The 24,415-nt window shown below is 36.2% G+C and overlaps 3 protein-coding genes and 1 long non-coding RNA gene across 4 annotated transcripts in view; 2 read left to right on the top strand and 2 right to left on the bottom strand.

The window, feature by feature from the left end:
• Nucleotides 1-1,183: 1,183 nt before the first annotated feature.
• On the top strand, nucleotides 1,184-6,240 carry LOC104225052 (pyruvate kinase, cytosolic isozyme). Its single transcript, XM_009776812.2, has 4 exons — nucleotides 1,184-1,381; nucleotides 2,288-2,556; nucleotides 4,417-4,878; nucleotides 5,080-6,240. The coding sequence occupies exons 2-4, from the start codon at nucleotides 2,299-2,301 to the stop codon at nucleotides 5,890-5,892; spliced, it is 1,533 nt and encodes a 510-aa protein (XP_009775114.1). The 5' UTR covers nucleotides 1,184-1,381; nucleotides 2,288-2,298; the 3' UTR covers nucleotides 5,893-6,240.
• Nucleotides 6,241-8,116: 1,876 nt separating this feature from the next.
• LOC138889131 (uncharacterized) lies at nucleotides 8,117-17,707 on the top strand. The gene is made up of 2 exons (XR_011406714.1): nucleotides 8,117-8,552; nucleotides 17,329-17,707. It is a non-coding gene; the product is annotated as an uncharacterized lncRNA (long non-coding RNA).
• LOC104220721 (UPF0481 protein At3g47200-like) lies at nucleotides 15,347-20,315 on the bottom strand. The gene is made up of 3 exons (XM_009771638.2): nucleotides 20,221-20,315; nucleotides 19,402-19,521; nucleotides 15,347-16,949 (listed from the first exon to the last, which is right to left on the bottom strand). Exons 2-3 carry the CDS (start codon nucleotides 19,492-19,494, stop codon nucleotides 15,465-15,467), a joined length of 1,578 nt encoding a protein of 525 aa, XP_009769940.1. The 5' UTR covers nucleotides 19,495-19,521; nucleotides 20,221-20,315; the 3' UTR covers nucleotides 15,347-15,464.
• A 3,081-nt stretch (nucleotides 20,316-23,396) lies between these two features.
• LOC104220722 (UPF0481 protein At3g47200-like) overlaps nucleotides 23,397-24,415 on the bottom strand; it is a 2,642-nt gene continuing 1,623 nt past the window's right edge. Inside the window, exon 3 of the mRNA XM_070171565.1 lies at nucleotides 23,397-24,415. This exon is cut by the window's right edge and continues 636 nt beyond it. Coding sequence (XP_070027666.1) covers nucleotides 23,669-24,415 — 747 coding nt within the window. The 3' untranslated portion in view covers nucleotides 23,397-23,668.

The raw sequence follows: 24,415 nt of genomic DNA, 5'->3' as shown, positions 1-24,415 counted from the left end.
CTCTTTGGACTTTTGGTTTAGAGCCTTAAAAATAAAAATAAAACTTTTTGGTAGAGAGCACTTTATCATTTTATCTCTCTTAGTAAGTTTATAATATAATCTGAATTAATCGAGTGTTGTGAATATCGGATGCGTACCACACAAAAAATTGATATGGCCTAGATGTATGTTCCACTAAATGCAAAATAAATTAATTGGTAACGACACTTATGGCATTCTATATCTCTCTTACGTGCTGGGAAATCTCTCATACAGTATATTTATTAAAAAAAAAAAAGACTATTGAACTATACCAAAATAAATTGTTTTTTTTTTTTTGTGTTGATGGATTGTAGAGGATGGAGTTAAAACAAGGAAGCCACGTATGGCATCAAAGTAGATCAATAAATTGTTTTTTTTTTTGTGTTGGTGGGGTGAAGAGGATGGGTTAAAACAAGGAGGCCACGTATAGCATCCATGATTCGAAAGGATAGTAAAGTGACGATCCGGTGCATACATAACTAGATTGGATTCGGGAAGGGTCGTATTTCAAAACGTAGACTATCTGCCATAATGCAAGTATTAATAATTATTTTGACGATTTAAATCCATAACTTATAAGTTATACAAAAATAATTTTACCGTTGTTTAAGGAGGAATAAATTAAGTGCCAAAAAGAGCAGCAGCCGAGATGATTCATTATATGTCGACATCAGCTCTGTAGCAAAGTATCTTTTTTAGGTGATGCCATAATATTCCTTTTACTTATATTAAACAAACAAGCACTGCACAATCACTGTGAAGACAACTAGTTCAGCCTACCACAATTCAGATACATTTCAGACGGGAAGTTAGCTTTCTTTTTTTCCCTCTCTTTTGAAATAGTTCGAGTGTAAAAGAAAATTTTGTATTTAGATCTGCAATGGATCACAATAACATTAAAAAAATAAAATTGTATTCTTGTAGATAAAATGAGACATTTTTAATCAGAGATACAAAATTAATATAAAATTGCGTTTATTGGGAGCAATGTACCCTTAATGTGTCATTCTGGATTTAATTATGCATTATATCGAATACGAGGTGAAAAATCAAATAAAACATTTATGTCCAACGCCCACATATGTTTCTTGGAGAATAAGAAAGGGCATTTAATCAAAAGGGCATTTTATAGGTGATAGTCAAGTTTGGTCATTTGGTATTTAGAGCAGCCCACCGTTTAACACGACTCTTTTTCTTTTACACTTGTTTTGTGTACTTTACACTTTTTCATACTCATAACCTATAATATAAAAGCAACTGATATTTTTAGTTCCACAGCACATAGTTGAATCTGGCCAAACACCCCCCAAAAAAGAAGCAGCAGCAAAATCTTGAATCTGTAGCTTTCTGTTGTAACTTGGTAAGCTCTTTTTTTCTGCTCCATTTTTGCTTCTAAGACTTGTACAAATACTTGGTTTGTTGTAAAGTTTTTATTTTTTTGTGTTCTTTTCTTGTTTTTGGTCATTTGGGTCTTTGATTTAGTGTTCTTTTTGCTGATCTGAAGTATCAGATTGAGAAACGACCAAAGTTTTTTGCTTTTGATTTCACCCTCTTAGAATCCCTCATTATATTTCTTGGATCCACTTTTGTTAATAGTTCATGAGATCTTTTCATGAATATCTAAAGTTTTAATCTTTTGGCTTTTCAAAATTATTCACATGGTTTTTTTTGCCAATTTCTATTTTACCATCTGAGAAAGTTTTATGCTTTATTCTTAGCCATGTTGTTAAAGTTGGAAGTACGGTAATTTCTTAAATCATACAGTAGTGAAGTTTTGAACATACAGTTGAATGAATGTCCTAGGAATTTTAACCTATTTGTTGTTTCTTATTCACTTGTATGTAAAGTTAATGGAATATACAGGGGATTTCATCTTTGACTTTAGTCAATCTCGGCCGCTATTTATTATTGTGTTTCTAGTTGCCACAATTTTCAATAACGAGCAAATCAGATCTAAGGAATCAAGATCCATTTTTGCAACTAGCACTTTCCTGCCACAAATCAATAAATGTTTACTTATTAACAGTGGCAGAGCCAAGATTTTCACTAAGGAGGTCAAAATATATAAAAGTAAACTCACGAAGAAGCCAAGAGTGTCAATATATAATGTATATACATAATTTTTTCTTTATCTAGCTACACAATGTAATTTTCCGACGAACCCTTGAGTACATGTGGGTCCGCCATTGCTTATCAAAGTGTTTTCCGTAATGAGCTATAGTTATATGTGTTTCTGAAAAAGAGTGAGTTTTGTCCTTTTGAGCAGATATATATAGGATGGCGAACATAGACATAGCTGGAATCATGAAGGATCTCCCAAATGATGGTCGTATCCCGAAGACCAAAATTGTTTGTACTTTAGGGCCAGCTTCTCGATCAGTGCCAATGCTGGAGAAGCTCCTTCATGCTGGAATGAATGTTGCCAGGTTTAACTTTTCCCATGGGACCCACGAGTACCATCAGGAAACCTTAAACAATCTTAAGATTGCTATGCAGAATACTCAGATCCTCTGTGCTGTCATGCTTGATACCAAGGTTTGGTTTTGATGCATAGTTTCGTTTATCTGTTATTTTCCTTGTATTTCAACTTGGTTCTTCTGCAGCTGGTTTTGTCATTTGTTACTTTTTCTGTTTTTGATGTTTAGGTGGTAGTATCTTGAAATCCCTCGCAAGCTAGGTTTATTTTACTGGCAACAGTACATAACTGATCTTTTAAATATGATAGTCAAATGTCAGGAAATCTGAATTATCTTTTATGTTACCTTCTCAAAAAAAAAAAAACCGAATTATCTTTTCTCAAGGTGCATTTCTTTCCACAATACTTTGTTTTTATTTATTATCTTTTAGTTTGACAAGTCTTTTGTCTATAAAAATGGAGAAGGATAAAGTAATTTTGAGCTGGCCATAATTTTGGTGTGGCATTTGCTTGAAGATATACCTCAACAAGGTGTCCAGGTCAGCTAAATTAGAGTATAATAAGAGTAAAGTGAAGGTGATTCACAGAAAAACACGTATTTTGTTTAAAGTTTCATTAGCAAGTGGCAAATTTGAAATCTAAAGGACCATATTTCCTACATAGTTTGGGGAGAAAGAGACCGTTATGATCTTGTTTTATGTGGTACTAAGCAATTCCCTTCCGTTAGTGGTGGTGAAGTGCATTATTTCGATTGGATTAGTCTTTGTTAACCACTAGATAATAAAATAATATTTGTAGAAAAGTGAGTATGGAGCCTTTGTTAACCAATTACCTCTGCTATCCGACAATTACTTTTTTTCCAGTATGGAGCCTTTTCACACGTTAATACGATCTCTTTGTGGTTTTCTTTATTTTGTGCTTGTTCTTAAAGCCTCTTATTCCGTTTACGAGGCATTCCAGCCTCCAGCAAACATTCTTAGCTTTCTCCTCATTTTGCATATATGTTAGTAAAAACGTTGATCTTCTATTGACTATGGCCTTACGGTAAAATACAAGTTAAGAAGATTAAGTGCTGTAGATGGTAGATTTCGAAGATGATGAAAATTTAATTTTTGACAAAAGAAAGAAAATACATGTGAAGGCTGAAAGATGACTCAACATGTGAAGAAAATACACAGTTGTATAGTTCACTTATCCACATTCTACTACCAAGCTTTCTCGATGGTCTCACACATGGGTATTTTCTCTTTGCACAAAAAGATTAAATGAAATAAATAAGATTTTTCTGTTCTATTTACGTCTCTTTTATTGTTACAAAAGCATTCTTCTTTTCCTTCTTCCAAACTAACCAAAAACTGCACAATGGGTATTCGTCTGAGAGCTCCAATGCATAATTGTCTCATCTACAGTTATTTGTAACTCCCATAAAATAATTAAATATCGAAAAATAAAGAATTCAAAGCTACTTTAAGAGTTACTTTTCTTATATTAGGTGGTAGCTTTATTGGTTAAGGGAAGTTAGACGGCTTCTATAGAGTGGTATCTCATACATTGTGTGACTTGGACTTGTACCAAATGATGCAGCATTTTATACAAATATACAAGGGCTTGAGAAATATTATACTCAATAATTCTTGGGCAGGGTGTTGCACTGTTTTCATGCAACCATAGTTTTGTTTTAGGATAAACTGCATGTGTATACTCATAACTTCATACATTTTCTGTGCTATGTCATACATTTCTATGTCTGTATTATCTAATTCAGAATCCAGTTACCATTTTTGCTCTTTATTTCCTTGTTTCTAGAAACTGCTGCATTGTTCCTGGGTTCTCGATGGTTAATATTAATATTATCCTAAATGATGCTATCATGACAATTCAAGAATACTGGTTAAGACCTTGCCTTTATTCTGCATGTACGAGTATTCTGTAGCTTCAATTTGCTACGTAGGTGCTGAACTAACATACATTTTTTTCAGGGACCTGAGATTCGCACTGGTTTCTTAAAGGATGGAAAACCAATTCAGCTGAAAGAAGGCCAAGAAATCACTGTGTCTACAGACTATGACCTAAAAGGAGATGAACAAACAATCACGATGAGCTATAAGAAGTTGGTAGTGGACTTGAAGCCGGGCAATACCATCTTGTGTGCAGATGGTACCATAACCCTTACTGTTCTGTCATGTGATCCAGCGGGTGGAACAGTGAGATGTCGCTGCGAGAATACTGCCACCTTAGGAGAGAGGAAGAATGTAAATCTTCCGGGTGTGGTTGTGGACCTCCCAACACTTACAGAGAAGGATAAGGAAGATATACTAGAGTGGGGTGTTCCTAACAACATTGATATGATTGCTCTTTCATTTGTGCGCAAGGGTTCAGATCTTGTCAATGTTCGCAAGGTTCTTGGTCCACATGCCAAGCGCATTCAATTAATGTCAAAGGTATGCAGAGTCATTTAATCTTTTATATTTAGAAGGTATGGTTGAATTTTGAAACACATGCATTGCTTAGGAGAAAAGAACATAAAACATGGCGATGGATTATGTAATCTAAATTAACATTTTAGACTTCTTCCCAAATATTTGACTGCTAACTAGTTGTGGCATCCTCTGATGTTTTTATCTTCTAAAATTGTCTTGAAGGTTGAGAATCAAGAGGGGGTAGTTAACTTTGACGAAATCCTACGTGAGACAGATTCTTTTATGGTTGCTCGAGGTGATCTTGGAATGGAAATTCCAGTTGAGAAGATTTTCTTGGCCCAGAAAATGATGATATACAAGTGTAATCTTGCTGGTAAGCCTGTGGTAACTGCCACTCAGATGCTTGAATCAATGATCAAATCTCCACGACCTACCCGTGCTGAGGCAACCGATGTGGCTAATGCTGTCTTGGATGGTACTGACTGCGTTATGCTTAGTGGGGAGAGTGCAGCTGGGGCTTATCCTGAGCTGGCGGTAAAAATCATGTCAAAAATCTGTATCGAGGCAGAGTCTTCACTTGACTATGGGGCTATCTTCAAGGAAATGATCAGGTGTACTCCTCTTCCAATGAGTCCACTAGAGAGTCTAGCGTCATCCGCTGTCCGCACAGCCAACAAGGCTCATGCAAAACTCATTGTTGTCTTGACACGTGGCGGGACTACGGCAAAGCTGGTTGCCAAGTATAGGCCTGCTGTTCCTATTCTATCTGTCGTTGTGCCTGTCTTGACCACAGATTCTTTTGATTGGTCCATCAGCGATGAGACCCCGGCTAGGCATAGTTTGGTATACAGGGGCTTGATACCGATTCTTGCCGAAGGTTCTGCAAAGGCCACTGACTCCGAATCAACTGAGGTGATTCTGGAAGCTTCCCTGAAATCAGCCGTAGCGAAAGGGCTGTGCAAACCTGGTGATGCTGTTGTGGCACTTCATCGTATTGGTGCTGCATCCGTTATCAAGATTTGCCTCGTCAAGTAATCTTTGTGTCAAAACTTTCCAATTTAGAAGATGGATTTGCATTCTGCTTTCTGGTCATGATAGTGCTGTGATATGCTAATTTCTAGTATCATTTAATGACAACTTATTGATTTCTATATTTCATGTTTATTCTATATCTGCCTCAAACACTGGATTAAAATAAGTATCTTTTTCTGCAGCAATACTTTTGTTGTGTAAGGGGAAAAGGATATAAAGGCAGTTCCTTTAAACTCTCTTGATGGATTTCGAATGTAGTACACTGGAGAGAATTCTGTAGGCAACTGATTTGTCATGTTCCTATACTTCTTTCGTTTTGAATATCAGTGAAAATAGCTACAGCATTTTCTACTCCTATGTTTACAGTTCTATTTACTGCACTCTATGGTTTGGCTGTTACAAGTTCAAAATGGAGAGGTTGGAGTGTACTTGAAATTAATAAATGGAAAATACTCAAAAAGTCTATGAAGGCAAACAAGAAAATGGTGTTAAAGCTGAAAACACCTTATTACTATGTATAGGTTTTTCTTTGTCTGATTACAAGCCTACCTCGGATTCATGATTTAAATTATATGTTTTTTTAAGGGTTTTAACATTAAACTCATTATAATTTTAAAGTTATGGGTTCATGTCTACTATTTTTGTATTTTTAAAGAATTTTTATATATAAATTTTTGTTTCGCGTAAAAAGTTACGGGTTCAGTTGAACCCATCATTAACACACTACATCTGCTCCGGTCTATTACTAAGGTGAAATAACGGTCGCTCTAAGAAAAGTTTCATAGAATAAATTAAGCCAACAGAAGAACACTAGTTTCCTTCTTTAATATCTCATCCTTCTTGCAATGAATCTTCCAAAATCAGACAAGAGTATTCCCAAAATATATCTACTTTAGTAAGCTTGATGCTAAAGACTAATGGTGAATCGAAGTTTCTTGCGAATGAAGCTAGCGTTTGGACATAAATTTGATTGAAACTTGAAAAAAGAGTTTTTGAAGTTGTGTTGCAAAATAATTTTGAAAGTTGAAGTTGTGTTGGACTCTGGACATGTATTTTATTTTAAGAAAAATTGAAGTTTTGTGAGTGGAAGAAAAATTTTCACCTAAAAATTGTCTTAAACCAGTTTTTGGGAACTTATAAACTTTTGAAATTTTTTTCTAGAAAACATGATCCTATTTCATAAACATACAATATATATATATATATATTTTAAATTAAGCCAAAATCTATGACCAAAACGGGAGCAAAAGTAAATTCAGCCAAAAAGCAGGATTAATAAGAATCCGACTTCTATAGGATGATATTTTTGACACATCCTTCATGACTCGCCGTCTCATATCCGACTTCTGGTTTTCTTCTTTTTTTTTTTTTTTTTTTTTTCACGGCTTCTTTACTAGTGTATTTTTTTTATTGTCATACTTATGTTTACTTTGAGTGGAGTGTCTATTGAGAATAGTCTCTCTATAAGGTAGAGATAAGGTTAGGGGCGGCTCAAGCACACATAGGGCCTAAAGCCACAGTTTAATATAAGACCCAAATTTTTAAAAGAAAGTTATAAGATACGTTTTTATTTGAAGTCTATTCTTCTAACTTTTTGAGATATAAAGTTGTTAATAATTTTTTTTGTAATCGATTTTTCTAATAATTCATGCCCGATTGATAATATAGCCAACCTATCTAATCTTTCTTGAGATATTATTGTTTCTAGATAAGATTTTACAAAACAAATAAAAGTATAGAACTATTGGAAGCTTAAAAGTATTGTTGAACATTTGAAATAGTGAAATCTTGGAGAAAGAAGGTGAGTAATGAAATCTTGGAGAAAGAAGTGAGTAAGAATATAAAAGAGAAACACGAAAAACATGTAGGGTTTTCTGAAATATGAAGAAATTGAAAAGAAAGAAAGATTAACTTGGATAAATTAAGGAAAGAGCAGATTTTTTTAATGGAGTGAAAAATGAAAAACTAAAAGTTATGAAAACTATTCATCTACAGATTTTTTAAGTAAGTCAAAGTATTATTTTATTTATATATCTAAAAAAATTTCTTTCCTTTATATTAAAAACTCTAATTTTGTATTAAAAATACTAAATATTATTTTTTAAATACATAGGAACCTATTATTTTAAAAAAATGGCCCCCCTAAATTTGGGCCTAAGGCTTTTCGTCGTTATACAATAAAGAATTTAACAATGTGATACAAATATGTTAGGTATAACATGCACTCGTGGAAAATCCATGTAATTTTTATTTTTTCCTCCTCCATTCTTTCTTTTCTAATCCTATCATGTTTTTGCTTGCGTTCTTCTCTCTAAAATCATGAAATACAAAAACAGAGAAGAAATTGGGTTAATGGTAGTTGAGATGAGATACGACTGGACCTATGAATTGGTCTTGTGGATGGGAAGTCTGAAGAGATGAAGTGCTCTTGTATTATGAATTGATGGAGATGAGCTTCCGGATGATGGCAGTTCGTTCACATGGCAGTGCTGGTGAAGTGTCTGTGAGAATGTCTCAATGAGGAAAAAATGGAGAATTGGAGAGGGATGATTGTGGGTCTTCAAAGGTAGTCGATGCGAATAGAGGAAGAGAATAGTCCTTTCATTTTGAGAGAAACAAATGGATCAATCAATCAATCATGCCTCAATTTCAAAAATTTCCAGGTATGTTCTATATCTATACCTCAATTTCAAATTTACTGAGGTATGTTCTATATATAGCTTTTCTTGGTTACCATATTCATTGCGTTCTTTTATCTTGTCAAGCTTACATTGATCTCAATTTGAAGTGTAAATGGTCGGTTTGGTAAGCCATTTATTGATTCTGGTCAACCCTTGGAAAACTTAAAGGTTTTATATTTGATCATTTGTGATGTGTCAATTCCACTTCATCATTTATTTTTCTTTTCTTGAACGTGTATTCACAGTACATATGTAAACTAATTGATCAATGGAAAAGGTTAGCATGATTTGACATGCATTGAAATAGAGATGCATGTTGTGATTCTCGGATCAATATGAAGATTATTTGGGAGGAAAAACAACTCTATTTCACAAGAATAGAATTATAGAGAATTTACACCAAGAATTTCTCTCTACAAAAAACCTCACCAAACTCTCTTTTTGTTCTCACAATCTCTTCCTGGATTGTATTTCAATCTCTCTGGATTGATGTTTCTGTGTAAAACATAAGGCTCTATTTATAGCCTTAAAGAAGGTGGTTGGTGGTTGAATTCTTCATTCAACAATGGAGGCTTCAACAATGGTGGCTTCTAGAATGGGTTGGTGGCTTCAACAATGGTGGGCTTCTAGAATTGGTAGTTGGCAGCAGCTGAACTTATCAATTCTCCCCCTTCAGCTGCATTCCAACGCAGCTACTATTTGAAAGTTATTCCAACTATGTCTCTGCACAGCTCTAACTTTTCTTGAGTGACCACCTTTGTTAACATGTCTGCTGGATTCTCCTTCGTATGGATCTTCACTAGTTTCAACAGTTGTTGATTCATCACCTCGCGTATCCAGTGATAGCGAATGTCGATGTGCTTTGTCCGAGAATGATACATTGAGTTTTTGCTTAAATCAATTGCACTTTGACTATCACAATGTATCTTATACTCTGTTTGATTTATCCCTAGTTCTTGGAGAAACCGCTTTAGCCACAACATTTCTTTTCCAGCTTCCGCTACAGCAATATACTCTGCTTCAGTTGTGGATAGTGCAACACACTTCTGCAATCTTGACTGCCATGACACAGCTCCCCCTGCAAAAGTATAAACATATCCTGAGGTTGATTTTCTTCCATCAGGATCTCCGGCCATATCTGAATCTGTATAGCCTTCCAAGACTGGATCAGCTCCCCCAAAGCACAGACTTGATTTTGAAGTACCTTTAAGATACCTGAAAATCCACTTAACTGCCTCCCAATGTTTCTTTCCAGGGTTAGAAAGAAAACGACTTACCACACCTACCGCATGTGCGATATCTGGCCTCGTGCAAACCATGGCATACATCAGGCTTCCAACTGCTGAAGAATATGGAATTGTAGACATCTCCTCAATCTCTTTCTTGGATGAGGGGCACAAACTCTTGCTCAACTTGAAGTGATTTGCCAAAGGGACACCTACCGGTTTGGCATTACTCATATTGAACCGTTTGATCACCCGTTCAATGTAATTTTCTTGAGATAGCCATAACTTCTTGTTTCTCCTATCTCGAGTTATCTGCAATCCCAAAATATGTTGAGCTGGACCTAAGTCTTTCATTTCAAAGGACTTAGAGAGTTCTTTCTTCAACTGTCTAATTTTTGTTGCATCTTGTCCGACGATCAACATGTCGTCTACATAAAGTAGAAGTACAACAAAATTGCCATCCGAAAATCTCTGAATGTAAACACACTGATCTGCAGCAGTCCTTTTATATCCTTGACTTACCATAAATGAGTCAAACCTTTTGTACCACTGCCTCGGTGCTTGCTTTAGGCCATATAAACTTTTCGTAAGCTTATAGACGAGGTTTTCTTTTCCTGAAACCTCAAAACCTTCCGGCTGCTCCATATAGATTTCTTCATTTAGATCACCATGAAGAAATGCTGTCTTGACATCCATTTGTTCAAGCTCCAAATTCAAACTGGCTACCAATCCAAGGATGATGCGGATTGAAGTCAATTTTACAACTGGTGAAAATATTTCATCAAAGTCAATTCCCTTTTTCTGTAGGAATCCTTTGACTACTAACCGGGCTTTGTGCTTCACCACCTTTCCGCTGCCATCTTTCTTCAGCTTGAATACCCATTTACTCTTCAGTACCTTCTTTCCTTGTGGAAGTTTCACAATCTCATAAGTGTTGTTTTTCTGTAAAGAGTTCATCTCTTCGGTCATTGCTTGCAGCCATTTTTCTTTATCCGTATGAGATATAGCTTCATGGAAACTCTCTGGTTCTCCATCTTCAGAAAGTAGAATATACTCGGTTTCTGGGTATCGAGTTGATGGAATCTGACCTCGTTCAGATCGACGAGGTTGTTGATTATTAGCTTCAAGATGTGTACCATCATCGTTCCCCTGTGATGGTTCTGTAGTTTCCTGAGGGGTTTGTGCCTCCCCTGCCAAACATCCTCCTGTTCTGCTTTTGGTACTGCTTCATGCTCCCCCATGCTATTTGTGTCAAACTGCAATGGTAGTGGATCTGGACCAACCTTTTGGGCACTGGAACCTCTTTCATAAGATATTGTGGGCTTTTCAATGTCTTCAATTATCTGGTTTTCGTGGAATACAACATCCCTACTTCTGATCACCGTCTTCTGTATTGGATCCCATAATCTATACCCAAATTCTTCATCTCCATAGCCTATGAAGATACATGGTATAGTTCTACCATCAAGCTTCTTCCTGAGCTCCTTGGATACATGTGCATGTGCTAAACAACCGAATACCCTTAAGTGAGAATATGAGGGATTCTTACCCGACCATATTTTCTCTGGAACCTCAAAATTCAACGGGGCTGATGGTGACCGGTTGATTAGGTAGCAAGCGGCGCGAACAGCTTCTCCCCAGAATGGCTTAGGCAACTTTGCCATACTGATCATACTTCTGACTCTTTCCATAATTGTCCGGTTCATTCTCTCGGCTACTCCATTGTGTTGTGGGGTGCGTGGGACCGTCTTTTCATGTCGAATCCCTTGTCTCTTGCAATAGGAATCGAACTCCTTGGAAGTATACCCGCCTCCATTATCTGAGCGAAGGCATTTTAATTTCTTTCCCGTTTCACGCTCTACCATGGCATGAAATATCTTGAAATAATCAAAAGCCTGGTCCTTTGTCTTTAAGAAGTACACCCACACCTTTCGAGAAGCATCATCAATGAAAGTCAGAAAATACCTATTGCCGCCAAGTGACTTCTCCTCCATGGGACCACAAATATCAGAGTGTACCAGACTGAGTAACTCTGATTTTCTGGTTGAAGAAAATGTAAAAGAGACTCTATGTTGCTTTCCGAATAAGCAATGATTACAAGGGTCTAAAGCAGCATTCTTGTCCATTCTGATAAGCTGCTTTTTCGTTAGAATTGATATCCCCTTTTCACTCATGTGACCGAGTCTCTGGTGCCACAGGTTTTGAGACGCCTCTTTTTCCATAACATTGAGGCTGTCTGAACATACCTTCACATGAGTTTTATATAAGTTGCCACAAATATGTCCTCGAGCGAGAATCATAACCCCTTTCAGCAATTTCCATGTGCCTTTTCCGAAATAACTTTCATAGCCCTGTTTGTCAAGAGCTTATACCTGATATTAGGTTTAGACGAAGTTCTGGCACATGACGGACATCCTTCAATATCATTGTACTCCCGATATTTGTTTGTATTTTGATATCACCAATTCCAACTATCTCACAGGAAGAAGTGTTCCCCATCTTCACTACTCCAAAGTCTCCTGCTTTGTATGTTGTGAAGAAATCTTTTCGGGATGTGGCATGGTATGATGCTGCAGTATCTACCACCCATTCGTTTTCTTCTTGACTTGAGACGTGAAGGCATGCCTCTTCTTGGATGGAACAAATGGCTACCTCTCCGTGGGTAGTGACTAATGCATCTCCATCCTTTTGCTTCAACTGCTCCTTCTCCTTATGCAATTTTCTGCAGTTCTTCTTTAAATGGCCCTTTATTCCACAGTGGTAGCACGCATATGATGACTTCCTACCATCCGTGGATTTTCCCCTACTCTTGCTTCTGCCTCTCCTCTTATCTTGACTTCTTTCTTGTTGTCTCCCTCTTTCTGTAATAAGGGCATGCGACTCACCATGATCGATGTCCTTTCTTCTGGCTTCTTCATTAAATAAGGCATCTTTAACCATAGACATGGTCAGATTTCCACTAGGAGCTGAATTACTGAGAGAGACTACCAGCGTCTCCCAACTATCAGGAAGAGAACTAAGAAGTAGTAGGGCTTGCATCTCATCCCCGAGCGGCATGTCAACAGACGATAATTGATTTATCAAGCTCTGAAACTCACTGGTATGCTCGGCAACTGAAGTTCCGTGCTTTAACTTCAAATTTACCAAACGCCTCATCAACAAGGCTTTGTTCCTAGCGGTCTTGGCTTGATACATCCCTTCTAACTTCACCCAGAGGGCATACGCATCTGTCTCTTGTGCAACATGATGAAAAACGCTATCGTCAATCCATTGTCGAATTTGACCGATAGTTTTTCTGTTTAATTTCTTCCACTCTGCTTCTTTGGTGGAATCGGGGTTCCTACCCTTTGCTTCTATGGGATCAAACAAATCTTTACAACTGAGGAGATCTTCCATCCGAGGTCTCCACAATGTGTAATTTGTGGCAGTAAGCTTTATCATAGCTCCAGATGATGATGACTCTTCCATTATGTCTTTAAAATGGCTTGGTCAAAATTTTGGAGCAGAATCTCACCAAACGGAACTCACCAACACGTCCGGAATGGTGAAAAATGGTAGGATTGACTCTTCTTGGGTCAAAATAGGGCCTCCAGAAAATTTTCAAAATTTACACCAAACTTTTGGGGTTAAATCGAAAATATACTGAACTTGTGGGGCAGATTTATAATTTCAGTAACTTCAGGGGTTATTTCATAAATTTCTAAAAATTTATGATGACTGGATGCTGACGTGGCGATGACTGGATGTTGATGTGGCGATGACTGGATGCTGACGTGGCGCTGACTGGATGCTGATGTGGCGCTGACTGGATGCTGATGTGGCGCTGACTGGGCAGTTACTATTCATCATCTTCTTCCTTGGGCAGAAGAAAAAAAATTGCCATAACTTCTTCGTTTTAGCTTTGTTTGGCCTCCGTAAAATTGCGTTGAATTCGTATCGACGCAAGGAATCTAATGAAATGATCAAAACACACCGAAGATCACGTTTTCGAAAAACGTAAATCCGGGTTGAAATTTTCAGTGTTCCGATATTTCTCGATGAACACAGAATCGAAGGCTCTGATACCGCTTGTTGTGATTCTCGGATCAATATGAAGATTATTTGGGAGGAAAAACAACTCTATTTCACAAGAATAGAATTATAGAGAATTTACACCAAGAATTTCTCTCTACAAAAAACCTCACCAAACTCTCTTTTTGTTCTCACAATCTCTTCCTGGATTGTATTTCAATCTCTCTGGATTGATGTTTCTGTGTAAAACATAAGGCTCTATTTATAGCCTTAAAGAAGGTGGTTGGTGGTTGAATTCTTCATTCAACAATGGAGGCTTCAACAATGGTGGCTTCTAGAATGGGTTGGTGGCTTCAACAATGGTGGGCTTCTAGAATTGGTAGTTGGCAGCAGCTGAACTTATCAATGCATACTCATATAGAGGCATTTTAGTTCTTCATTAAATGCAGCTGGCATTTAATGGTAGACTCATGCACCATTAAGTTAGTTTTAGGATTAGCACATTTTGCAACAATTAAACTTACCTACTTGTCCAGAAAATTTGTGCATCATTGCTCATCTTAAAAGAATCCAATAACTAAATCCTAAGGTTTGAACAGATGCATACTCTTATCATACATCATTCTAGCAATCCTTCCTTACACAGGAGAGCAATGGTGTATTCCACTAGCTAGACACGAGAAATTCCTAGTTCCAGAGACTTAGCAAGTGCAGAAATTTGTCTTGTAGCTTAGGTCTTTGCAAACTTTTGTTAGTCAGTTGAAAGAAGACTTCTCTTAATTCATGATTTTGATGTTTATCTTGCATTTTCTACTTTAAGTTAAAGATATGTATTATTGGAAGCAGAGTCTTGCAGGCACTTGACTCTTGAAGAAATTTGAATGTCAGTCATGTAGTTGCATTTACATTTACTAGCTTGCTTATCATCTACCTAAGCTCTTATAATTCAGATGAATATCTTGTTTGGTTCTTCATTTTTCACTCCACCTCTATTTAATTTGTACGGCTGATGATGAGTTGCAAAGTTGGAGGATTACTCATAGTATATGCTGGTGTTTAGTTTCAGAGATTAATTGCAACAACAATTTCCCAGAGTATAATCCCACACAAGTAGAGGTCTGGACTAGGTAGAGGCGGAGTAAGGATTTCAACCTTAAGGGTTCTGAATTTTGGGACCATGACTTCAAGTGTTAATGATTGGGTTCTAGATTTAATATTTATACATATTTCATGAATTCAAAACGTCAAATAAACTGTTTGAGCAAAAGTTATTGGGTTCGGCCAAACCCGTAGGTAGGTTTGTGCCTCCGCCCCTGGGTCTGGGGAGGGTAGAGCGTACCAGACCTTACCCTACCCGATGAGATAGAGAGACTGTTTTCGATAGACGCTCGGCTCAAGAAAAGACGAAAAAGGAAGAAAAGGGAAGAAGATACTTCGATGATTTAAGAATCCCATGAACTAGAAATTGAAGTTGTCTCCAGTGACTACATGAATGTAAGTCAGTGATGGCTTCTTCAGACTCTGACTTTAGATGCTATCTATAATACATTACTAGATGGGATACAATATTAAGCACATCATAGCACAAACAGTAGTGAGGAAAACCATTCTGGAAAGATTAACAAAACCAAACAACCATAGGATAAAATTAAATCGACTACTTAAGAACACTTATGAAAGATAAAACTGTCTGTGTAACTGTGAGTAAGAGGAGGATGACGGCCGCCACAGTTGAAACTCCTGCCCACGGACTATGAAAATAATTGCGCCTCAAACTTGCCTTCATTCTGTTCCATGGTTGTTCACAATGTTGCAGTACTTTTCCGCATACTTCTTTGTAATGGAAGTCTGATGAAATACCGACCCCCTTCCCAATTTTATTAAATAAATTAGCCACTTCTTTGTCATCTCCTATGTCGTTGGCGATGATTCCTTTTACGCGAAGCAATGTGACATCTTTTTCTGAGTCGATAAGATGATCCATGAAAACTGCAAATTCACTGAAATATTTAGGATCTATATTTGGTGACTGTTGCTCGTAAGCTATAAAATTTCTGAGGACGGTCTCTGTATTATCGCTGACTTTAAAACAAGGAATTGTCATCAATCCATTCTCAAATCTAATGTCAAATAAACTTGTGCTATCTCCAAGGTTGTCTTTCGCCAAGCAAGTATAAATATTTCCAACTTTTGAAAATCCAACTCCAGCTTCGTGAAGCTCTGTAGCGTTTGGCATGTTGTCTTGCCATGTCAGCTTGTCCTTATCTCTTGGCATTTCTTTCGACCTAATTATTTGCAAAAGATTACAGCATAAGCTTTTCCTGGAATGTTCTGCTTCCTTGCTAATGTTCCCAGTTAGGTTATTAGTTTTCATCTCTGAAGGGTGACATGACATGTGTATTACTTGAAGTAAATGCTTAATTTCTACGGCATTACTTATAGTCTCATTAAAGGATGCAGGGGTCAGCTTCGGTAAATCATGAAAAAAGATCCACTTAACCATTTTTGTAAATGGTAATTCATCGGTTTCTTCTTTTGTCATGTCATGAAGTTTGGTAAGGACAAAGAAAGGAAGTTGATTTTCTAGTAACAACAAGTCACGACTTACTTGATTATCTAGGCAACCTCCAGGTATAATCATGTCTTCTCCTATTGGCTTTATTCCACAGCGCTCTCGAATATACTCAACCAAAAAACAGCCATCAAATAACAACATTTTCAAAAATTGACCAGTGTTGTGGTCACCATCAATAAGGTCCTCTATTTCATCATAACACATTAGTGCTTTATCTTTCAGTTCCTCCAATTCTTTGATGCAACTTTCCACGTCAAGCCCCTCTTTCCGCCGGAGAAACCGTCGTAGGTATAACAGTTTGTACTTTTCCATTGAGTGAAGTTCTTGATATTTTTTATGGTAAGGACCAATGGAGATCATCTTTGGTGTATAAGCATCTGGATTTGATTCACGTAACGCCACATTTACTTTGAATATGGTGGTGGATTTGATAGCCAAATTTTCCATGTCCTCATATATTTCATCTAAGATTTGATTTGTAGATTTGTTTGTTTGCCAACCTGGTCGACCTTGACCATCTCTTTCCTTAATCTCAATTAAATTATCCACTTTCTCCCATTCTTTTATCTGTAATTAGTGGAAAAGAGTCACATTTTTTCCCCCACATAAATTGTCACTATATAACGATCAGACAAAACAAAACTCTAAAGACGGAAGATTTTCCCTTTCTTAATTCAGAAAAAAGACAGAAAATTTTCAAAATAAAAAAATTAAACTAATCAAATACTGAGCAAAAAGGGCAAAGGGTAGCCCGGTACACTAAGCTCCTGCTATGTGCGGGGTTCGGAAAGGGTCAGACCACAAGGGTCTATTGTACGCAGCCTTACCCTGCATTTCTGCAAGAGGCTGTTTCTACAGCTCGAACCTGTAACCAAATACTGAGCAGTGAGCAGAAAATAGTAAGTCAATATTGTCTTGTTAATGGCATTTTTTGTCTTGTTTGAAGGTACATCTGGATTACATATTAACTGGAACAAAAGTTTTATGTATCCAGTTAATATTGTTAGTGAGCTGCAATACTTGTCTAGAATTCTTGGGAGGTAAAATAGGGGAGCTGCCTACAGGCTATCTGGGAATGCCATTGGAGGCAAAGAGCAAATCGAAAGGGATATGGAATGGTGTTATAGAGAAATGTGAAAAGAAGTTGACTAACTAGAAGAGTCAGTACCTATCAATGGGGGGTAGATTAACTCTGAGTAACTCTGTGTTGGATGCTATGCCTACTTACACGATGTCCTTGTTTCCTATTCCCGTAAATATAGTGAAGAGAATAGATGCTTTAAGAAGGAACTTCTTGTGGGAAGGGAACTGTGACAAGAAGAAAATACATTTAGTCAAATGGAACTCTCTTACAATCAACAAGAAGGAAGGGGGGTTGAGAATAAAGAACTTGAGAACTCAGAATCAAACCTTGATGATGAAGTGGTTATGAAGATTTGCTGAAGAAGAACAATCCTTATGGAAAGAGGTGATTAGGGAGAAGTATGGTATGGATGGTAAATGGACAACCAAATCAGTGAATGGGCCTTATGGGGTTAGTCTATGGAAATGCATCAGGAATCTATGGCCTAAATTCATGAACAAAACAAATTTCAGTGGAGGAAATGGGATGGAGATATCCTTTTGGAAGGATAATTAGTTAGGGCAAGGATCTTTGAGTCAAATGTTTCCTGACATCTACATCCTCAATCAGCAACAAGAAGCAACAATTGGAGAGGTATGGAATATACAAGGGTGGAATTTTATTTACAGAAGATTATTAAATGACTGGGAGATTGGCAGGCTAACAGAGTTCTACAATGTTATTGAACAATTCAAAGGAATTTCAAACTCTGAAGACCGTATAAATTGGCAAAGAAATAAAATTGAGAAGTTCTCTGTTAGATCAGCTTATAAGGAATTCAACCTTTCCATGAATTAGGTTGGTTGTTGGCCATGGAAACTGATTTGGAAAGTTAAAATTTCTCATAAAGTTGCTTGCTTTACTCGGTTGTTGGCAAAAGAGGCAATGTTGACACAGGACAACCTAGTCAAGAGAGGATATCAATTATGCTCTAAATGCTACTTATGTGGAGAGGAGGCAGACTATTAGTCATCATTTTTTACACTGCAGGTTGACTGCTCAACTATGGAGAATTTTTATCAACTTAAGGGGGTATTATGTGGACTATGCTAAGAAGAAGTCCTGAAGTTCTTGCATGCTGGAATAGAGATGGTAATTTCTCCAATCAGAAGGAGAGATGAACGATTGTCCCTACTTGCATCTGGTGGACAATTTGAAAAGAGAGAAACCAGAGATGTTTTGAAGACAAGTATAATCATGTCCAGAAGATGAAAATGAAGTGTCTACTGTTGTTCTACTTTTGGTGTAAATGAAAACTTTTAGAAGAACATGAGTCTATATATTTTAGATTGGAAAAATGACACTGTATAGCCGCTGTAAAAATAATAGCCGAAAAATATATAAAATTTGTATATTTTTTGTATATATATACATTATGTATGTTATATACAAAAATTATATAAATTTTATACACTTTTTTCTGCTACTAGATGTAAATAGTTTCCGGCGCGGGCTATTAGTGATAATACCTCAGAAGACCAAGGATAAGGAGTCTTTTTCCTCTCCTATTTAATTATGGGTGACTGCACAGTTTTTGTGTAGTCTTTATATTAATATACAATATGTTACCTTCTAAAAAAAATTGTCTAAGCGGTTTTCCTTATTTTCCAAGAAAATATGTTCCTTGCTACCAAATATGTTCCCTTAATAATGGTGAAGTGATCTCTATTCTTACTTTAATTTATCATTTTCTTACCTCGTTCTCTATCGTCCAAAACAACAAACAAACCTCATTTTTCTTTCTCGTGAATTTAAGTATTGCTTTGTGCATGTGTGTGTGAGAGAGATACAGAGAGGGAGAGACCTCATCCTTTGAAGCTTATCATTAAGAGGAGTTTGTCAAGTATTAGAATTCGATGATCTATTGGGGATTGAGAGAGAGAGACACACACATACCCCATCCTTTTCAGCATCAATAATTAGAGGAGTTTGATGGAGTAGTAGTGGAACTTGATCATCTATCGTGACAATCTCAATATGGTCTGCCATTCCTCCAATTAGGTAATTTTCTTCAAACTGTAATTCAACAACAAAGAGAGAGAATTTTTAATCAACGGTACTGTATCAAACTCTTTTTCTCAATTCATATTCGTTGTTACTACACGTTGATGAAAAGAAATATTTAAAAATTATAATAGTACACACTAAAATTTATCTACAAAGCTTCCTGGTTGATCACAAGATTTTAAAATTTAAAATTTACTAATGTGAAAGAGCTAAATCAAGAGTTTGGACATCAATGGAAAAAGGAAGTTGGTGTACACTATCTTTTTCCATATCTCAAAATTACATTTTCATTTCAATTTGGATCATACATGTTATCTTCATTTTAGATCATCCCACCTTATGGGGGGTTATGACTTCAACATAAAAACAGAGGGAGCTTGGCCTAAAACAGTGTAAGGTGTAAGGATACTTTTAATGTATGAGGCCTTTTGTAGAAAATGATATGAGTTTGACTCAAACGGATATTATTACATGATGTTAAAAGATAACCCGATTTGCCGTCTACTTAATCGCTTAAACTAAAAATAGCCGCCAAAGGTATAATATATATATATATAATTTATGTTCAGTATGTCTATAATCGTGTATAATCGATGTATAATCTATACATATGGCTAGAAAAAGTAAACAATGACTATGTCTTTGAGATGGTTTAGCCCAACAATTTTTTGTGCGAAGCATAGAATATTGAGAAATGCATAAAGTTACCTCTTTGGTTTGGCTTCTTCTTTTTTCCTTGTTTGTGATCCTGAAGAATAAGAGGAATGAGATTAGGATTCAAAATATCATTAAGAGCATTTTGCCTACTGCAAACGTAACTTTTGCAAATAACCTCAAACTTATGCCTTTAAAGCTCCTCCCAATTGCCTATTGATGGGAAGGTGGGTTGATTATAAAATAACTTTTGCATATAATAAATTAAGCGGAAGTTGACTATCGATAATGTCTAAAGATGGAGAGGAATTTTGATCAGAAAATGAGTTTGGCATAATAGTACGTGCAGATTTGACTATTCATCCAGTCAATGAAGAGAGGTGCATAATTGGATTGTCAAGTTGAAATAATTGACATCACATCATTTCATACTAAGTATATTATCATTATAAAGTCAATGGACCAACTGCCTTTCACATTATTAGTTTCTAATAGAAAAAAATAGCCGAGTGGTGTCGCTATTTTATTACATGAACCGGCTCTAATTGCATTGTAAAAATTACACGGGGCGTCTTATTTGGTCGCCCCCATTTAACCTATACCATTTTTTAAAAAGTTTTAACTTGTACCCACTTTTTAAATAACTTCAGCCCTCCTCTTCCTCCTCCTGTTGTTGTTGCTGCTACGAATATACAGTAATACAAATATTCATAAATATAGTAATTGGCTATTCACCGAGTTGCTTTTCTTGCTCTTCTCCTTTTGTCTGGTAAAGTCTTAATTCTCTTTTATGTCAAATCATCGCCTTTTTTTCTTCTTCTTGTAGTACTCAAAAAATTAAAGTCTTTTATGTCCAATTAATTTATACAAAAGTGAAGCATCAACTCCTAATAGAATTAACATGATTGACATAATTGCAGGAGCAGTTCTACTAGGAAGTTTCCCTATACTTTCTTCATCTTCATATTCAGATTGGCAAATAGCACAGGTTTCTGAATCTACATCAGCAACTACTGTGGGGTCGCCTCCATCTTCTTTAGCAAGAGAATGATGTGTTCTTATTTCCAAATACTTCAATACAGCATCATCGTTCTCTTTCTCCTCATCATGACCATCCACGTCATCCTCACGATCAAATAGATGGTCATACAGAAAGCCAAAATCAAAGGCTGAATTTTCTTGAATTGTCTTAAAACTTTCATTTTTTATAAAAATTTCAGTACTAAATAAGCTGAAATTTCTACAAACGAACTAAATAACTTCAGCATCTCTGCTGAAGTTTTTGAAAAAGCTTATCCACGACAAAAAAACTTCAGCTTATTTCGTGCTGAAGTTTTTATAAATGAACTAAATAACTTCAGCATCTTCTGCTGAAGTTTTTGAAAAAGCTTATCCATGACAAAAAAATTTCAACACTAAATGCTTAAGTTCAGCAAATAGAGAACAAAACTTCAGCACTAGAATGCTTAAGTTCAACAATTACAAACAAAAACAAGTTCATCAAATAGAGAACAAAACTTCAGCACTAGAATGCTTAAGTTCAGCAATTACAAACAAAAACTTCAGCACACTTGGTCTACTTCAGGCCCGACTACTAGAATGCTGAAGTTTTGCGTGATTGCCTTTGCTACTTCAGCCCCGTATGCTGAAGTACCGCGAAAAAGTGGGTATACTTGCAATTTTTTTTGCAAAGCGGGCACAAGTTAAAACGTGACCCAAAAAGCGGATATAGATACAAATGCCCCAATTGCATTGCACTAGCTGCCTTTCACATATCAAATTTTCAACAAGTATTAACTTAAATACTTGCCCATCTAATCTCTTAAACTAAAAATAGCTAGCGAATGTATAATATAAGTATAATTTATATATAGTATATGATAACTGTGTATTAAAGACTTGGTAGTTATGTTAGTTAATGGGGGTATTTTAGTCTTTTTACCCTTATCACACACGTGACTCGTGTGAGGGAATTTGTATGAAGGCATATGTTCTGCCCTGACCGAGTTAGTTTTGGAGTGTAACAGAATTCATCTTCTTCTTCATTTCTCTCATTCTCTCAGCTATGATCTTCTTCTTCATTGCATGCAATTGTGATTTAGTCTAGATCTCTACTCAGATTTTGTCACCATGTTTTATCAATGCATAACAGGATCTGGTTGCCTTTCACATAAAACTTTTTATTTGTAATGGGTGGTGACACTATCTTATTATATGAACAGGCTCTGCTTACAACAGATTAACTGCTTTTTAACATTATGAGTTTTCAATATAATGACGAAACTATCACAAAACTTGGCTTTGGTTGCAAAGGAAACAGTTGTCTTTCACATTACTAGTTTTTAGTAGTAGACTGGTGATTAACACTATTTTATAATTTTGACATTACTAGTTTTTATGTGATGCTTAGGTAAAGTTTAATGACTTTTTAGTTTAAATGATAGCTTGATAAGTTAAATGAGTTTTTATTAAAAAAAAATAGTTTATTGACTTTAATGCAATAATGTAAAATTGAGTGATCATTCATGAAAATAACCCCTAAGTAGTAGTAGTTGCTTATCCAGACTTTGAGTAGAAACATAATACCACATTACCATTTTACTGACTCATTAGTACTCTTCTAAACGTCTGACAGCCATTAGACAATCACTGGAAAAAGAATTATTCAATAAATAACTTAGCAGCAACGAAGCTGTAGTCATTTAGCTCAGATGTGTATGAATACAATATTATTGCAGTATAATGTAGGCTACTACTACTACTTTATTAGTCGAATAATATACAGGGTTGTCATTTTTCACTAAGGTGAATGAAGATCCTAATTGACATATTTAGCATGCATGTCCATTCACGTAAGACCTGGATGCTTAAAACATAAGACCTGATTTGTCAGCTGGTTGATTAAAGTGGTAGTTAATCCGAAAAATTAATATAGAACAAGTGTACTATGATAGAATAATGCCCCATGGTTGTTCCCTAGGGTTATACCATTATATTTATAGCAAAGTATATAAGTATAGAGGACAAGCGTACCCTTACTTAGGAGGGTAGTATACAATAATTCCTAGGCTAATATGGTAAAAGAGATATATACACTAACAAAGACCTATATACAATTTAAACCGTACATATGAAGGAATGTACGCATTCAGTTCTTCACATGCAATAATTTCTTGACTTTCTAACTTGATAAATTGAATCATTTCATTGCCAGAAAATAAAATGTTCCATTTATTAAAGATGGAGCACGTTTCTCACATTTATATTATGCAACTTGGATTGGCTACAATATTAAAACCGTCAAAAACACAAATAATAGTAAGGAAAACCAGACTGGAAGGATAACAAAACCAATCTACTAAAGAATACAATCAATTAAAGCAACTATTTCAGAACACTTATTAGAGTAGGCTGTCTACGGTCACACCTTTTGGGGCGCAGCCCTTTGCTGGACCCTGCGTGAATACGGGATACTTTGTACATTGGGCTGCCCTTTTTCTTATTACTTAAGAGCACTTATGAGAGATAGAACTGTCTGTGTAACTGTGAGTAAGAGGAGCACGATTGCTGCAACAGTTGAAGCTCCAGCCCAAGGACTCTGAAAGTAATTGTGCCTCAATTTTGCCATCATTTGATTCCATGGGTTTTCACAATGTTGAATTATTTTGCTGCATTCTTCACTGCAGTAGAAGTCAATAGAAGTAGTGACCCCTTGTGTCAGTTTGTTGAAGATGGTAGCCACTTGTTTGTCATCTCCTATCTCGTTAAATATGATTCCGTTTTGGCGAAGAAGATTCACATCTTTATGTGAGACAATAAGTTGACTCATTATCCAACCATAATCCGTATAATATTTAAGATGTAACCTAGACGAGTGCTGCTCATAAGCTATCATATTTCTCAAGAAAGGTTCCAATGTATCTTCAACTGCAAAACAAGGGATTTCAAACAATCCATGTTTAAACTCGATATCAAATAAAGTTGTTTTATCCTTAATATCCTCTCCCAAAGCTCCTATTTTTTTGAAATTGACTCCAGCTTCATAAAGTTCAGTTGCACTTGGAATTTGGCAGCATTCCCAACCACTAACTTCGTCGGGCATTTCTTTTTGAATAAATTTCCCCAAAAAACTTTTATTACAACATTCCTTTCGGGTGCTACCATTCGTGGTTTCGCTAGTATTATTTTGCATTTTTGATGGGCGAGACAACATATGTAACACATGAAGTAAATGGTCTGGTTGTTGAGG

Source organism: Nicotiana sylvestris, chromosome 4 (genome assembly GCF_000393655.2).
Source record: "Nicotiana sylvestris chromosome 4, ASM39365v2, whole genome shotgun sequence".
Lineage (NCBI taxonomy): Eukaryota > Viridiplantae > Streptophyta > Magnoliopsida > Solanales > Solanaceae > Nicotiana > Nicotiana sylvestris.
This window is presented reverse-complemented; position numbering and strand designations above follow the sequence as displayed.

Bases quoted from the DNA above. Each gene is read 5' to 3' on its own strand.
- LOC104220721 (XM_009771638.2), bottom strand. From the start codon at position 19,494: ATGGCAGACCATATTGAGATTGTCACGATAGATGATCAAGTTCCACTA. The intron at 16,950-19,401 runs GTATGTGTGTGT...CACTAATTACAG, and splicing joins TTGATGCTGAAAAGGATGGG to ATAAAAGAATGGGAGAAAGT.
- LOC104225052 (XM_009776812.2), top strand. From the start codon at position 2,299: ATGGCGAACATAGACATAGCTGGAATCATGAAGGATCTCCCAAATGAT. The intron at 2,557-4,416 runs GTTTGGTTTTGA...CATTTTTTTCAG, and splicing joins CTGTCATGCTTGATACCAAG to GGACCTGAGATTCGCACTGG. The intron at 4,879-5,079 runs GTATGCAGAGTC...ATTGTCTTGAAG, and splicing joins GCATTCAATTAATGTCAAAG to GTTGAGAATCAAGAGGGGGT.